The sequence below is a fragment of the Xylocopa sonorina genome, chromosome 17 (genome assembly GCF_050948175.1).
Source record: "Xylocopa sonorina isolate GNS202 chromosome 17, iyXylSono1_principal, whole genome shotgun sequence".
NCBI lineage: Eukaryota > Metazoa > Arthropoda > Insecta > Hymenoptera > Apidae > Xylocopa > Xylocopa sonorina.
In genome coordinates this window covers 908930-927309 of record NC_135209.1, presented here as the reverse complement: position 1 = coordinate 927309, position 18380 = coordinate 908930, and the positions used below count along the sequence as shown (strand labels likewise).

The 18380-nt window shown below is 33.1% G+C and overlaps 1 protein-coding gene across 2 annotated transcripts in view; it reads right to left on the bottom strand.

Annotated features, from left to right (window-relative positions):
* The window catches only part of Vha100-2 (V-type ATPase subunit a family protein Vha100-2), an 83211-nt gene that overhangs the window by 12209 nt on the left and 52622 nt on the right, over window positions 1-18380 (bottom strand). The window contains exons 2-5 of one of the 2 annotated variants that reach the window (XM_076908093.1): window positions 8566-8706; window positions 6488-6667; window positions 5439-5567; window positions 5249-5361 (exon numbers count right to left, since the gene is read on the bottom strand). In XM_076908093.1, coding sequence (XP_076764208.1) covers window positions 5249-5361; window positions 5439-5567; window positions 6488-6667; window positions 8566-8682 — 539 coding nt within the window. In that variant the 5' untranslated portion in view covers window positions 8683-8706. The remainder of the gene's footprint in view (window positions 1-5248; window positions 5362-5438; window positions 5568-6487; window positions 6668-8565; window positions 8707-18380) is intronic. The other variant, XM_076908094.1, reaches the window with a different exon arrangement.

The window sequence follows — 18380 nt, the reverse complement described above, 5'->3', positions numbered from 1 at the left end:
CCAGGAGGAAAAGAACAAGAATAACTTTATTAGCGATGAAATAGAACCAAAAACTTCTATGTCCCTACTGATATACATCTATGAAATAAATTTGACAGAATATCAAGCACTAACAGTAAAAATTAACCAAATTACCTCTTACACATACAGAAATCTAACTCACTATCTATACGAGCAAAATATAATTATATTTTCACCATTGTATACTGACAAGTGAAATGACAGATCAACTAATAAAAAAAAAATTTAATCATTAATTAATTTATCAATATCAAATATCGTGTAAGGAATCAGTTCCTATATTTTCTGTTAACTTAATCACTCAGGAAAAGGGGTAATATAATATATCATATAAGATACCAAGGTCATGGTTGTTTTAAAATGCCATCTAACTATTAAAAACTATCTAACTATGTAAAATGTGGTTAACCACGTAATTCAAAAACATGAAAAAAAAAATAGAAAGTTGAGGTGATTGTGTTTTTTACAAAGATAAGATATAACAGTGAATTACTACATAACAGTGAACAAACAAATAAGCCACCTCATGCCTGAATACAGTAGAATCTCCATTATATGAACATCTATCATGTGAACCTTCTATTATAGGAATGCTCTATTATTTGAACCTTCTATCATATAAACAGTATTCCTACTACAGAACTATAAACAAAGATAAATATTACTTATCTTTGTGGGTAGGCAAAACAAAATTAGTGGTAACAGTGACAAACAGGTACTATCTCATTTCAAAGCACTTTAAGCTTTGGAAACAGAGCTTAGATGGTTCAAAACTTAAAAGGAATGTAACATAAATATACTCGTTTTAAAGAAATTATGTGATTTTATGCAAAAAATGTATACGTTTAAATTTGGTTTTATTAAAGAAAAATATTATTTCTTTTTGATCGTAAATAATTTGTATTCATTTTAATTTACACGATCTTGACTATCAAATTTTACTGAATGTTATGTGTTTATTGTTTTATTATATGATAAATCTTGTTGTGTCAACAATCTTGTTTTGTCTTTTAATTAATTTATACAATGAGGATCTACTATAATCAAGATAAGTCTTAATGTAAATAGGAAATAATAACTTAAGGAATAAACTAGCAAACTTCTTCAATGAATTTAAAGCCATGTGCATTCAATTCAGCTTTGTCAGGCATTGATTAAAGTGGACATGTAAAATAAACATGACAAAAGCTATAATGATTTAAGATTATAAGAGATTTTTCAAATAATAGTAGTAAATATTGTTTAATATCAACTACTACACCTATGGTATAAACATCTTATCACTTTATTGTCCACTAAACACAAGATAGTGAAAGAGAAATACTAGGAATTCTTTCAATCGTTCAATACAAAATCTTGCCATTGGGATATTATGCACTGTTTTGCTATACAATAAAAATGGACTGAAAGTGTCTCTGCCTGAATAACTGTTAATACAAAAGTTCTTGATCTTGATCAAACTGTTGCAACAGACCAAAAACTAATACTACTTAGATTGGACGAATTATTATGCAAAGTTCATAAACAATAACCTGAATTGAAATAATGACATCAAAATGACCATTTGGGACTTCAATGAAAAAATATTAACTAATTACATTATATTATAATTAACAGTTATAAATGATTATAAACCCTGTTTAAGGAATTATACATTTTTAAAAATTATTAAAATTGATATTCCTTATAATATTCATGAGCCGCGAAACGAATCGAACGCTTATCAAAATTCCAATTTATTACGCTAACCATCTTGATGACTGAGTTCGCGCTGCTTCAGCAATAGTTCCAAAAAAGGCTCTAAGTCATACAAAATTGAAAACAGTCATTACGTGTAGAATTTAGCTGTAACCTTCACCTATTTTCCGCCATGATCGGATGGCATCGATATGATTGAAGATAGAATAATCTTATGGAATGACATGATTGGAAGGACAAATATAGAATCATTACATCAAAAGGTTCAAGTCTGATGCAAGCAATTTAATTTAGAAAGTTAAATTTCCTGTCTACACTGATCAACCCACCTACTGGCCAACCGATCTAAATAAACTTACTGATCTTCTAGATGTTGTCGTCACCAGAGATATATCTCATATCTATATACAAACTAAAGCAAACTACGATTTAAGCTTGATCCACAATAGCCTATCCGATCAGAACAGTAAATACCGATATCATGGGCAGTTAAAGCTCATGCATAAAATACACATTAATAAAACCAAATGGAAAGTCAGAAATCAAAGACGCTGTTGAGTACCCGACCGATATCTTGCGGAAAACTGGATGGATAGCTATTAACTAAGAATAAAGATAACTAATTGTAAAGAATTAGTTGATAGAAAATATAAAGTTTACGATAGATGGCACAGAACTAGAAACAAATATGACAAACAACATGTAAATAAACATTATATTTCCAATCTATTGCCACACGATTATTCAACATGGAAAGGCACAAAAAAGGTCAGAAGGCCTACTTAATCGTCCCATTGATAAAGAAATTTGACGACAGTTTGGACCTGCTCAGATGAAGAACTCCCTTAATTTAAAATTTAATTAAAAACAGGGATAAAACTGAAGTCACTATTAACATATATCCATTGAAACAAAATCTTAAATTACCATTCAATGGGTAGGAATATCTCAAGAATATCTTAGGGTAGTGTCTTAGGACATTTCCTACAATTTATGTTCACAGCTGATATTCTGATTTCGAACAAGACTATTATCAGAACTGCTATGCTTTTAGCACACAAACAGCAGAAGGATTTCAATATCTTCTGTACCATCTACATAGATTAAGAAGTGGATGATAAAAATGAGCAGCAAAAAATTCAGTCACATAGCATTTACTTTAAAAAGGAATATTTGCCCCAAAAAGTATAACCATAAACAATTCTTCCATTTTGGTCAAGACTGAAGTCAATTGTCCCCGATCATAACATCTAGACCAACAACTGACTTGGGAACAAACCTATATTAAGACTAAAAACCAGTAGCTGATATTAAAGACGAAACAGACGAATTGGCCGGCCAATAGGAAGAAAAATCACAACTCACAACTGAAGATAATATATTGTTTTATAAGATAATAAAAGTTCCAATTTGGACATATGTGATTTTTCAATCGAAACTTCCACGAATATTAACAAAAGTACCGCGGTATGTATCCAATCTAAATACAACGATCTACGATAAGATAAATGGAAGATCTACGACTAGAATCTCCTATCATCCAATAAATTTACTCATTACTCCTACTGATTACGAGTAGGTTGTAAATATGCAATAAAAACAACTTTGGAGTCGCAAACAATCTTTCTTGAAAATATCATTTCTGCGCACAGTGCGTTAAACTATTTTCAAAATTCTCTCACAATTTCAACAAAATCAAACGTGATAGGTTTTCGAAAAAACTTTTAATACTGTACATAAAACGCTATCTATATACATGCAACTAACACTTTGAACATTGTTTATATCAATGTTACTAATGCAATTGCTTTCATCGTAGTAATTATCGTGATCAACTACCGTGATTATCTAAAAAAAAAAAAGAATAGCACTGGTTGCATATTTTTCTGGTCGCCTTACGTAATCTTCATTCAGAATTATTTTGATACGTTGATTTATTCATTCATGGATGATCAAGTGATATTCTGCAACTTTGAGCACACAATCGATTTTACGTGGAGCATCTTATAAATACTAACTCACTTAATACCAGACCAGTTATTAATGTACGTAGAGGCAGCATTATAGCTTTGTATTCCACCATAGCTTTGTATATCCTCTCCAGATTTCATATTGATCTGCGACGGATCTCATTTAAAAAAACACCTATACTTTCATTATAGTTTTAGTTTAATTAGAAAAATCTTATCAATATGTTATTAAAAAAATATTGGTAAAATTGCATTTTAGTAACTATTTTCAATTTTGAATATTTGTTACTATATGGAAATTTATAAAGAAATCAGTCGGTGAAAATCGAAGAAATAATAGAACAGATACACCCCTCACCTATTTTCATACTTTTCGGATGTGTGGTGTGGAAACACAATTCTAAACGACTATCTCTTTCTCTGAATTCTGTGTCCTGTGCGTCAATAATTGCGCGTCTGTCAAATGATTGGTTACCAGCTACTACGAATATCATAGATTCTATAAATACAATCTTACGGCGACAAAAACTTAAACGTGTTCCCATCCTAATCCAATATTCGCAAGTCGATTCGATTAGCGTATTAATTCGGGTCGTATTCGATTAAGGTTGCATCATTTTCCAAATTCCTCGTCGTCTTGCGGGGGTTGGTTGCTATATTTTATGATAACAAACATTTCTTGCAACTTCACACGTGGGCGTGTGCACGCAAGACCTTCATTCGAGCCGAAACTGTCTCGAACTCTGTTTATGTAGATTATAGGCAGAAAATAAGCTATAAATGTCTAGCAGCCATTTAATTGTAATACATAATTGCGTATACCCACGTTTCGATTGTAATTTTTTAACTATATAAAAATACGTAGCTTTTAGTTATACAGGGTGATCGGTGGTACAACCGAAAATATAGAATAACAATTTTTCATTCGAGGGTTTGATCACGTCTCGTTAGAACGGATCTCATTGTAAATCGTTATCTCGATGGGACACGTAAATTACGAACACGTAATGAATTGGCATGTTTGAAACAAAGTTTATTCTTACATAAATTGCTGAAAATGTTGTCCATCCTGCCGAAAACATAATTCTGCTCTTCTAATTAAATTTCTATGAACGCTTTCTAAGATATTCGGCTGGTTTTAATGTATGAAAGGCTACGATGATCTTTCCTTTTAATTGCTCGCAACCTGTGATTTAATATGACTCCTTAAGTAAAAGTCAAGCGGAGTTAAGCTCAGGAGAGCGTAGTGGCCAAGCTATTCCACCACGACCAATCCAACTTTGCTAATGTTGGTTTAAAAAATCTCTCATAGTTAGGAAAACATTTCCGTGATATTGCAAGTGTTTGTCGATATAACTTCAATCGAGACAATGATCTACAGTCAGATCCGTTATATCGAAATATGATCAAACCAAGTTTCAAATGAAAAATTGTTATTCTATATTTTCGACTTATTTTTTCATGTGGAATCACCCCCTTTTCGGTTGTACCACCAGTTACCGAACACCCTGTGTATTTCGGATCGATGTATCTACTGTATTATTAATTAGGAAACATACTCGAGACGGCCCCGACCCATTAGGCTTGGATTCTGCGGCTCCTCGTTAATTAGCGTTCTGGTGATCGAATCACTGGCCTCTTCCTGTTGATATAGAAGATACGAATCTTGATTCTTCGACAGAATGGTAACATCGATTACACGAAGGAGGAGGACGTTATGAGCAAAAGCTGTTGAACTACTTTAGCTACCTCCGTAAAGAACACTTGAGTCTTCTCGAGCACGTGCCGTAATTCCGTCAACTCGAGATAGTTACTCTTCAGGTTCACCGCATTTTGGCTCAGCTCTAATATATCGTTCTCCACTTCCTCGAGATGGGCCTGTAATAAAACGGGACACCTTTAAAAGTATTAAATAAACGTCCCATGATGATGATTCTAATGAAATTTACAATATTTACAACCGATCTAACATTATTACACGTTTGGCGCATTGCTCTTGGACTCTGCGTACTACTTACCGAGACCCTCGAGGCCGTCTCAATCGAGTTGCCTCGCGCCATACGCGACACACCTCGAGGGTCTGTCTCTGTAAACGTCTAGAGTTTTAGAAAGTAATATTAATCCCTGAAAATCTGATTATTATCCGTTTTTGCGTTAGAACTGACGATAAAACTGTTGAACAGCTATATATACTTTTTTCCTATAACTGTCAGCCTCCCCTTAAGTTTCGACACATTTGCAAGAAAAGATTGCTGTTAATACAGTGACATACTCTGACTATAGTATACTGTAGTCTGTGAAAGTACACCCTCGTGCACAGGTGTGAAAGCTCAGCACAGGTGTGCACGGCGCTTTCATTCGAAGAATCCATTGTGTACACGGCGACAACCAAACTGACGCATAGACTCTCAGAGCCGCATGACATGCTATGTATTAATAGACAGAATCGATTGTAGTCGTTAGCGATCTTTTTTGTAACTTCGTTCGTTTTTGTCAACTTCGGAAACTAAGAGAGATCGCTAGTTATATGTATATTTATACGTAGAAGTTGTTCAACGTGTTCTTTTCTATTTAATCTAATTTATCCAAGAGTTATTGAAATCGATGTCGAGAATCTCGTAATAATTTTATTTTTTCAAATTAAAAAAATTTTTAACTGTTCATGCACCTACAAAACTGTTATCAGTTATCTTATCTTTCCGTAGCAAACATATTATTTAACAAAAGAGCTAAAAAATGAAAGAGAAGCCAATAGGAAATGAGCGTAATCTGATGTAAAAAAGTAAACGAAATATTACCTCAAGATCTATGATCATGCGCGGATTTGGTGCTCGTGGTAGTTCCGTGAGGTTGTCAACGATCAGCATTCCATCCTTTCTCACTTCAGCTTCGATGTACCGAAGCTTTCGTTCCATTTCATCGCATCGACGCACCTCGTTGACGAATTTTCGTTGGAAATAATTCACACCTTCGTTAAGCTATGAACGAGTCAACAGTACATAAAAAAAAATCATTATTAAACGAATTCTTAACACCTCTGCCCGGGAATTATACACACGAGTGTTCTTTTCATTTTCCTGGAATTAAACTTGCTGTGAAAAAGATGTAAACATTCGATTTCACCTGTTGACCCGAATTATATAATTAAAATTAGTGGGGGTGTTGCATAGTTCCATACTAAGATTTTTGTATCTTTCATAAATTAGGGGATGATTAGTGACATTAAGTTTAAGGATTGTCTATTGTACAAGTATGAAAAAAGAATTAAGAAAAAAAATTACTCATTATATTAAATTTTACCGACAATATTGAGTGAAAATAGGGGGTGCTGTTTGAATGACTTGAATTTCTACCGATTTCAATGAGCGAAATGTAACGTAATCCACGATCAGGGATTGTTAGAAATTATAGGAACTCGTTGCATGTAAAATTGTTTTCGCTATCATACTCTCTTCCCCGATATCAATAATTTTTTAATACCTTGCCAGGAGCATGATTCTGAACAACTTTCCTTATACGTGTTACTGCCGCGCGGCCTCAGTTATGGTGTTATTCGTAGTAAACTGTGGATATTACTGCAGTTATGTAATTTTGTGTACAATGTGTGTCCGTGGCAGTGTACGTATCGTCATTAATTGCCAGTTACCCGGAACGGAAGATGGATATGAAACAACCTATGCCGAATCTAACTTTTATTTTTTCTAATAATATATAAATGTGAATTGGACGAGTTTGGATAAAACTTTGTATACAACTGCGTACTACCTTGACTCGACTGTGGTTCAGTATCACCATTATGGTGATTCAACCAGAAAACTAATTCAATTCCAATATGAATTATGAATGTTTCCATTTTCCTAGGATAGTATATTCCTATGGGTTTCTGATAACGGTTGGCAATGAATGCGAAGTTCGTGCACTTAAAAAATTTATTGTTCACCCATTATTATCTTATCTATTATACTGATACGTACATGCGTCGTCACGGACGTGCGACAGCTTTCTGTGAATATCTCAAAAATTAAGGCTGGGCTGTGGTAACACGTACAAGGAAAAATTGTCGACAATCGTGTCCCTGAAATCGGTAAAGATTTCGAAAGTGATAAACGTTTCAATGGCACTGTTCAACTAACGAAACGTATTCTTTGTGCAAATACTTAATTCTAGTGTACGTCGTAGCTTTAATCGTGCAAATCAAAGTTAAATCAGAATGATATAACGCGCAATGAATATCTTATATCATGATCGAGTTACATTAATTTATCGAACTAGTTCGTATACATGCTTCCTTAAACAGAGATCGTCGACATGAAAGAACCTCCTCGCAAAAAGTCCTCTCACACTTCTTGCTACTATATAGTAGGCCAAGGGCTTAAATGTTCTTCTTTTCCATGCATTCACTACTCACAGACGCACGCGTGCACACACACAAACTATAGCACGCTCTGCAGATAAAATTGTCGGATAGCTACTTCTTTTCCAATTTCGAGGATTTTCAAGTATGTTGTAAAACTTCAATATTTCGAATCTTTATTTTTTATCTTTATTTTCAAGATATTTACAAAAAGTTGTCGCATTTTGCGGCTCATCTTCTGTTTATAATTTGTATAAACACAAAATATATACGCGATAAACGTAAACGTATCTGAAAGAAAGACATGGTCGTTGAAAACTAGAAGTCAGAAACAGAATTTGCTGTAGTGGTAGCATTATCTTTCGCTACGAATTTTCGAGATTTTTGTTTTGGAAATTAATTGTATATATTTGGAAATAATCAAAATCAGAGAAGAGGTAGCGCTCCCACAAGCCTTCATTCTGAAACCTAATAAGAACATAATACAACAGATAAACGAAAATGTCACCTGTCAAAACTTACATCGCGAAACTGCACTGTACCGGTCTCCCCGAGTTCGGAGACAGAAAGGTAGGCCGCCTCTGGCTGAATGAACAGCTGGCAGAGAGCCATCTCCTCGCTCCTAAACAGCGCTCCCATTCTGAAGGTGAGTTACGTTTTTTCCTGCAATCAAGATCATTTGCACATTTATTTATTATTTGATATAATGAATAATGAATTGAAACGAGCAACTTGTCGGAAATAATAAATAAATTTTTCTGATAATTTTCGATATCTCTACCACCTCACCGATTAGCGATGATTGTTGAATATTTTGTAGAAATGAACATTTTATAAGTAACTTTTTTTCTATGCATATAATTGTAGAGTGCGAACGATTCTGATTATGTGCGAAAAAAGAATGTTTGGAACCTCGCGACAGGACCTGGCGACAGGATTGTGTGACTAAGAATGATAAATAGCATCTGAGATGAATGGATGCATGATGAATCACAGGAGGACAGGGTGAATCTGAGGAGCGAAAGTAGTCAGTGTTTAACGAGCAGCGATACAGTGAGTAAAGAGTGAATTAAAGTTAGTTAATAAAGTATACACTCATTTATTAGCGACAGCGAAAAATTATTTCTCCTCTTTTTTTTCCTACATAAAAAAAATTTTCGTACATAATCACCTCTCCACTTAAATTTTCGAGATATTTGCAAAAAATACTACCATCGCTACAATGAATTTTGCCTATAAACGCGCGTCTATAAGACAGTATGCATCACAACGATCTTTTTTTCCAAGTATCTATATCAAGTTCTACATCATATAGGAAAATCATCGAAATCCAAGTGAGCCTTAACTTCCTAAATAAGTGTCAAATTCTTTTTCGTGGCGGGAAATGCGAATTCCAAGTCCAAAAGTTTAGTTTCAGATTTTGAACAATTTTCAAGATACTAACAGTCTATACAGACGTTAATTCACCAAGTACTACATATGCTCTACTACTACTACTGGTATAGTACTACATATGCTCAGAAATAAAAAATATCAATATATTAATATAGAAATCAATTTTTGCAACAGTTTTGAATGAGAGTTAATGAAAAGATTTAGTACATATATCTCTGTTTGACTCATAAGTTACTCGATAAGTCTGCATAGACAGTACTTATTATTAATTACATATCATATGGAAAATATTACATAACTACGTCTGTATGGGTAGTATTTTAAATATTATATGCAAGTGAATTCTTTTCGAGGATCGAGGCACAAGGTGATGCTACGACATTAACGTTTCGACCCCCCACCCTCCATCTCTTAAGGAATAGTTCCGCAAAGGACAACGAGAAACCTACGAAGCATACAAGAAGGCAATCGAGTTTCAACTAGAGGTAGTTTTACATTATTAAAAATATATTACATCATATTATGCAATATCTTATTTTCAATGTCTCATTTTGACCTCATCCTCAAGGATATACAAATATTTTTATTGACGTATCGGAAACCGGTAAAAAACTAGAGTTTTAGATTTGGGTTTCACTTCGATCTCTGTTTTCATGTTAATCGGCGACGGATTCGATTTAGTTGAACATCCGAACAAATTTTTCAAATATTTTCAATTGCATCTTTCGTAAAATGTAGTTACTAGACAGCATCCGGTTTGTTTTTTTTTCTTTTTTTGAGATAAGTAAATAAATGATTGCCTTATAAGTATAGATAACGTTTTATTGTTTCAAGTAACATAATAGCATATACTGTTGGTGTCTATAATGATAAATCGCAAGGATCGAGCAGTACAGAACTTCATTATTAAACAATATATATTATATTTTATTCTCTATGTTCTCGAGATACTACAGATGAAATAGTACTTCCCTATTTGATCATAGTTTTTCGTTGTATGTTAAAGGAAATGATTGGTTTTCAGAATTGCATTGTAACTTTAATTTTTTTAAGTAAAATGAAAAAATGAGTACGAGCAGAAATGTGAAAGTGGACATTCAAACTTGTAAGAGCAAATAAAGACTTTAAAAACCGAGAAGAGAAGTCGAGTAATGAAATAGGAGAAACCCAAAGGAGGAAACAGAAGTTGACTTCAGATCTTTTTCTTGGTTGTTCGATTTGTTTGTCTTTCTTTTTTTCTTTATTTGTCCTTTTTCTTTATTTGTACCATCACATATTCCTTGAGGCAGTCGTCTCCATAGGTGGAAGCATTCTGTGTTCGAAGGTCAGTGAGACCCGGGAAAAACGAGGCCTCGATTTTAATATTACCTTGTATAACTGCATTAATATTTTGGCTGACCGGGCAACAAACCCGGTTCCGAATTATTTATTATTTCATGTATTGATTTCGACATTTTATTTAAATTTTGTTACTATTTTACACAACGAGGAACCATTCACCGCATAGATTGTTTCTTTTTGTTATTTTATATTTATAAAATGGCAGCGTGGCGAATACGTGCCGGATGCGTGTAAAAATGATTGTATAACTGAAATAAAGCTTTAATTGATGCATAGGAAAATGAGATTGAGAATGGAATAAACCTTAACAGAGGTAAACGGAAGCACGAGAACCTTATCGAATAATACAAAGTCAGATGAACTATTCCTCTTCTGGAGGAGGTGACAAGAGGTCAATTGAAAAGATTCCTAAGGAATTGAAAATTCCTTAAAGAAGAAAGCAGAACAGACCACTTGTACAGAAGTAGAATTTAAACTCCAATAGTGTGCGGGGAAAGAGGTCGTTTCGCCGACTGAAATAAGAAAGGTTAATAAAGGTATCAAGTACAATAGAGATGAAGAAAAGTAATCTATCCAAGGAACCAAGACGGATCAAAGTAATTATAAATAAAATTGCAGAACAAATAGGAGAAAATGATGTTAGATAAGTTTATCGTAAACCGTATAGAATTCGATTTTATAAAACAATGGAACAAGGGAAAACTCTAATTTTGAAGCTTATTTCACCTGAAAATTAAAAAAATTCAGAAAACAATCAACATGATGTTAAACAGAAGAGTTATTCAAAATCATCAAACACGAAGGATATTAAGACGGTAGTTGGATTAATTTTATCGCGTATTCGCATGATAGATTCACAAAATAATACTTATAATACTTGCAGATGGAAGGCTTTAAACCCAAACTTATCGTTATTCACAAAACTGTTAAAACTGCTGCTAGTTAGTGTACCAAGGACTTTTTGGGAAAGTTTATATCGATGGTATATATGGATGACTATTTCTGTATAGATGGGAATCTTAAGGAATGCGAAGGAAACGTTAAAGAGACGGTAAAATTGCTGAAAGATTTAACATTATTAATTTAATAAACAAGAAGAAATATTGTAGCATTCCGCCAGCTGAATGTAAATTTCTTGGACTGATAATGGATTCAATTTACTATATTGGTGTTACCACAAAATGAAAAAAAGAATTTATTTAATTCTTTGAAACAATTAATTTCTAAAAAATTTCAAAGAATGTGCTAAAATAATAGTCAGACTTGCACCAAAGTAATAGAAAAAGAAAAGAATTTTGCACTTGATTTTAAAACCACAGGGTATGGTATGAAAATATATATATGACATAAATGATACATAATATAAAGATACAATAAAAAATAGTGGAATCGGAGAAACCAAGCCTCGTCGCATATACATCGCGAACACGCTATCTATCTATCGCTATCGTACTTTAACAGGTTCTGTGAAAGCATCCGGGTTTTGGAATACGGATGAAAAAAGTTTTATGTTAATTATAGGGAACTGTTAACTGAAAAACTAGCTCAAGAAGACTATCAGTTGTCACTAGAAATAATTTGGTTCTGGATGGAAGAGACGGTTTTTTGTTTACTTTCTACAGTTCTTAAGCAGGCAGAAAGAGAGGGAATTAAACAGGAATTTTTTTTAAGGACTTTATTATAGGGTCACTTTGGTATCTGAACAGCAGCAAAAACTTTCTACTATTTATAGTGTTTTATTTAAAATTTACTTAATAGGACAGTTTCTCGACTGCTACTTGTAAACAATTCCCTTTATTAATTATGAGCCATTCTGATTCATTTTGAGGCCTTATAAAAAGAAAAATAATAGAGAAATGAAAATTAACTAAAGGCTTGTTTCGCGTTTTAAACATTATATCAGATGGATAGTTTCTACATCTTTTTTTATTTCTGTATTCTTTATGTTTTAGAATTTGTTATAAATGTACATATGCATAGCTGTAGCCATATAAAATGACGTATTTAGATGATTTAATTTATTAGAATTGATATTAATTGCACACTAAATTATTTTTCTTACTATTTAACGTGTTTTGTTTGAAATCTATTTCAAACGAAAATTTGCAATTTATATTTATGGAAGTTACATTTGCTCTTTTTATTTGCTGATGTCGAGTCGCACTCGACAAAGGAATGCAAAGCGTTAACTTTATGTAAATAAAATAAGAAACGTATACGCTTGTTACTTTAAAAATTGTTATGTCCAGTAAGCTAGACAAGTTTAACGTCCCATGATTTAGCTCCGTTTAGCCTAATTTTATCGATCAAGAGGAAGAGAGGACCACGAATATTATCGAAATGGTGTCAAAGTGACCAGGACTACTTTAATACTCCCCCTACTAGCTATTAGGTTGATGCAAAAGGAATGTTGATTTTTATATGGTTATCTGAATTCTAGCTATATTTTGATCATTTTAGCAACACTAGACAAAAAGCAATTAAGAGCAATTTTCAGTTGAAAATATTAACGAAGCTTTTGGCCAAGATACTGCTACAACGAACGTGCAACAACGATACAATGATGGTTCCCTCGATTCTTCAGAGCTTCAAAGCTCAAAGCTTCAAAGAAATGCTTAATTCCTTTTGCATCAACCTAATACTTAACTATTTAGAAGTTTACTTGAGTTACCTGCGTTTGTTGATAGACAGAATATATCCGAGAACATTTTTATTAAAAATGTGAATATTTTGCTGTATAAATCTCATAAAACATTTTGTTGGAGGAAATGGTCAGTATTTTGTTCCATTTCTTATGATACTTCGAATATATAAAGATAAGCCGTTTCTGTACTGCTTTTCGCAGAATAAAATAACGAAAGACGTAACAATCTCGAGATTTTTATTTTCAACATGCAAATTACCTGAAACGTTTATATCCATTAACAGTAGAGTTATCTTTCCAGGTATTATCAGAAAAAAAACAGTAGCCCCGTTAGTATTCGGGACAGCACAAAACACAAACGTTAGTCTGCTAAAATATAGAGAGGTAACGAAAAAGTATTAAGAGCATGATACCGATAAGCTTTTAACAACATTGAAAACATCGCATAAAGCGATCGTTGCGGATCGCAAAAAATTATTCCATGGATGAGTCGATTGGTCGACTTAAGTAGAATTAAACGTACGATAAGGCTGTCTGAAAATTTGCAAAATTTTCGATAACTTCATCAGACAGTTACAACTTCGCGTCGAAAGTTCCGAAGAAATCTTACCAATTTCTCCACACAGATGGACGGACATTGGTAAATTATGGTAGCATATGGAATAATAAGTTTGCAAAGAATTTTCGAGTAATTAGTGTATTATAGAATACACTAAATAATACCCCTATGGGGTGGGGGAGACCCTCCACTACAGATCAAGATCAGATTAAAGGACTTAACTTAACAGAAGCTTGGCTACGTAAATTCTTTTCATATATCGGTTCCCCTAACAACAATTTACCAGAGAGAAATCTAATGGTTCGCATTTTCACTTACGACTCGTTCTCCAAATGCAACAAGGATCATTTATTATTTAATATTGAGAGAAGATAGCAATAGTACAAAACCGTTTAGAAATAGCGAATCAGAAGGTCGCCGTGTTGCATCGAATTGTCAAAGACATTAGAGGCTACGCATTGTCCTGATAAAAGTTGTAAGAGCTTCTTGCACACCTTCTACCCTATCAGATTTTCACCTATTTCGACCATTACAAAATTCTCTTAATGAAAGAAGTTTTATTCCGAAAAACCTGAAAAGTTCTGAAAGAACGGAATGTTTAAATTGCCAGAGAGATGGAGAAAGGTTGTGGAACAAAATGGCACCTACACGATTTAATAAATGCGCTGCGTTTCAATTTCCCTTCAAATTCGATACGAACTTTTAGGACAATTAAATAATATTATTTTATTGGCTGATAGAATATATAATAGTATGAAAGTTTTGCTTTATTTTGTACAACAAGACTTTGTGCCAAACTTTATCAGAAATATGGCAATGCGATGCAGTTCCCATTGAAGAGCCTCGGTATTTGTAAATCAAGAACGACTTTTTGTTTGATTTTAATATTGTGGCGGCCTCCCGACACTCGCCACTTCGCCACTAGAGGGACAACATCGCTTACACTTTCCCGAAAATGCACGATTAAATATCCATTTCAATATATACATCTTCCAACCTGTTCCTAACATCCCCGCGTCTAAGGCATTTGCCGAGGCGTCGACGACACTCGTATTTGCACGGGTGTGTCGTCCGCGGTCGGTACGATTGGGGAGAAACGCATCGCAACGGACAAGAAAATTGTGTGAGCCAGCCCTATCTCGTCGACCACACTCCCCTCCGGGGGAAGAAGAAAAAAAAAGCCCACGACGAGAGAAACGTTCTTCGCGCCTTTTTCCTTCCTTCCTGTTCTCTTTCATCCGAAGCAACACGCTTCAGTATTTTAGATTAGGATTATAAGTTGGATATATTGTAACTTAGTTTAATAATTATGGCACATGGTATTAAGCTTGGTACTTAGGAAAATTAAAATAGTAAAAAAAAAGGTAGATAATGTTTGAAAATCCTCAAAAAGAGTTAGTTGATTGCTACGTGTAATAAATAAAACGTACTATAAACTTGGTTTTAATTAAGAGACAGTATCATTAGAAATGAGTAGACATTAAGTAATATCAATTATAGTACGCAAAAAATAAATGAAACACCGCTTTTATTTTATAAAACGATATATAAAATTATTAGAGAGTCGCTAACTGACTGTTATTCTGAACAACTACTTCTTGGTAATCTCAAGAATGAGGTGAATGAAACTAGTGAATTACGTTTACTTGATAAAAAAAAGATACGCAAATCGAGTAATCAAAAAAATTTTTTAATCCAGAACGTTATGATCTTTAGTGGACAAGGGAGTTAAACTATTATATAATACTACATGCACTCAACATTTCGGAGACGAGGAGTATGAAATGTAATTGTGATCGATTATATAATTAAATCGTTTGGCAATTTAAATGAGAAATAAGCGATATTGTAAAGTATCGGTTAAGAAATTCAAATAAGAATTAAATTAAAATATTTCTACAAATTGAAAAAAAAGTTATTAGATAATAAATACTTTAATTTCTCTATTTTTAATATAGTTTTAACGACTTATAACTTTTTAGGGGGAATAAATACTTCTTGCTGGAATTTATTCAGCTTTATGGAATAACGGAATAAAGTTTTTTCAAATTTGAGGTGAAATATGTATATAATATTATACGAGTCACGTACAAACCGTTACAATCGACTTTAAACATATATCATAACATCATATTATTTAAACAAATGTAAATGGTATATAGTTCTATTTCGTAATTACTTAAAATTAGATTTATTTTTTACTGTTAGATAGTCGGCATAAATTTTAAACTTTAAAATATTACTTAGACATTTCAATTTCTCACCGCTTTCAGATCTCACCTTCTCTTTCTATCGTTTCCACACGATACACTGTCAATTTTTTATTCGACCTACCACTTTTCTTCTACTAAATTATTGCTATTTAATACCTAAACTATTATTGTAGCTCTCGAAGCAAACGTATAATATATTAGATCGTCTCTTTATTGTATTTAGCTTGATAACAATGGCGAAGGAACCTTTACTTTAGTCAGAATGTCTAATGTCCTTTTTTATTTTTTTAGATTACCGTGTGTTTCACTAATTTTTCATCTTCGTCGTTTAGAAGTCGAATTGATACTTACTCGTGGGAAACTACATTTCTCACACATTTTGCTATCGACAAAGTAAAGTTCGAGTAAATAATAATTGAATAAGTAAGACTGGTAAAACTGTTCAAGTCTAAGGAAACTATGATTGATCGCAAATCAAATTATAATATATTAAAATAATTGCTAAAAATTTGCAATTTTCGTTTACTTCCTCATTCCACGCGCAAAGTTGATTCGGCGTGCTTGTTTGGGAGTACAGCACGGCAATCAAGTTCGGGCATACACGTAACAATGCCATTATTCATTTGACGTACTTCCTTTCGATGTTATCCATTCCGCCGTCCTGTTGTCATCCCCCCAACACTGCCCTATACAATGCCTCCCACTATACCATATTATGACTGTCCTGCAAAAATTATTCTCCACCCGACCTTCTCAAACGTGTATAATATATTCTCTGCCTTCCATTCTCATTCCTACCCTCCTCCAATTTATTGTTCTTCCCTTTATGAAACATGTAAACGCTGACTCTTATTATATTATTTTGCCTTTAGTTTTTACTAAACCTTTTACTGTTTACTCCCCACCTGTTCTGCAACAGTCAAACCTTGCATTCCACGTTGAGAGTAAAGTCACGCCTTTATGTACAACTATCAACTTCTTCTCTGTTCCTCCTTTTGGAAATTTAATTTATCGTTTCTTTCTTCTTATATTCTATTAAAAAAAGAATATTTTTCATATCTAGTCCAACCTCGCTTCTTCCCCTTTTCTTTCGATTACTTGTCGTCTTGTCCGACTATGTCGACATTCTTATTCCCTTCTATGTATTATATTATAGCTTTAACAATTACATATTTTTCATAAGAGAATTTACTTGTCTTTGAAGAAGAAATTTCTCAGTTCGAGAGATACCGTTTATGAGAAAAATGCTGTCCAATAATTGTCACACTTTGCTTTCATTACTTTTATATTTATGCATTTACGTTACATTTACAGTTGTAATGAAATCCTTTAATCGTTCTCAATCAACGTAAGAATCGTCGATAATGTTTCTTGCACGATCGCGTCAATAACTTCAAAGTACAATACCTACGCGATAAGGTATGTTGGATATCAACGAAACAAAACATTTTCAAGAGCGTAACGATAAGTGATTATCGGACAGCTTTAAAAAAAGATGTACACGATCGGGATGATAATTCAAATAAATAACAATCATTCGTAATAATATTGTAAACAGTAAACGTTTGCTGTGCATACGTTATCTGTGTTAAATAAACTTTCGTTCTTTCTAAAATCTTCGATGTAACGTCGAAACAATTATTATATTTATCGATAGTGTATCAGGGAAAGATTCAAAGAATTGTTCGCGTGTACGTACATGTAATCTATATTTATACAAGGATCGTGGTAATACGCGCAATAAAAGTAACAATGTATAGTAGAAAATTTAATATCGTTCTAATTTTTTTTTTTTTTTTTTACGTAATTGAAGAGTAGAACATTGTATCCACGTGGCTAATCTTGTTAAATTATCGCTAACCGCAGGTGCACTCAACAATTCTACAAGATTAAGTTAATTCTACAAGATTTCTCGATACAATTGTTTCATTTCTTGAAACAATAATTGCTTTTTTCGTACCAAACCCATCGAAATCAAGCTGAAGCAAGCGAAGCAAATTTTAAGTAATAATTAATATTAATGGAACGATATAAATTTCTATTCTAAAAGTTGCTCGAGTCCCATTTTGAGAATTTGCAGGCTTATTTTTAAATAATTTAATATATCAACACGAACAAGCGATGCGAATGTGAAGAATGAAAAGCACGTTATAACTTGCAGTGATATGTATGTTTAGGATAATAC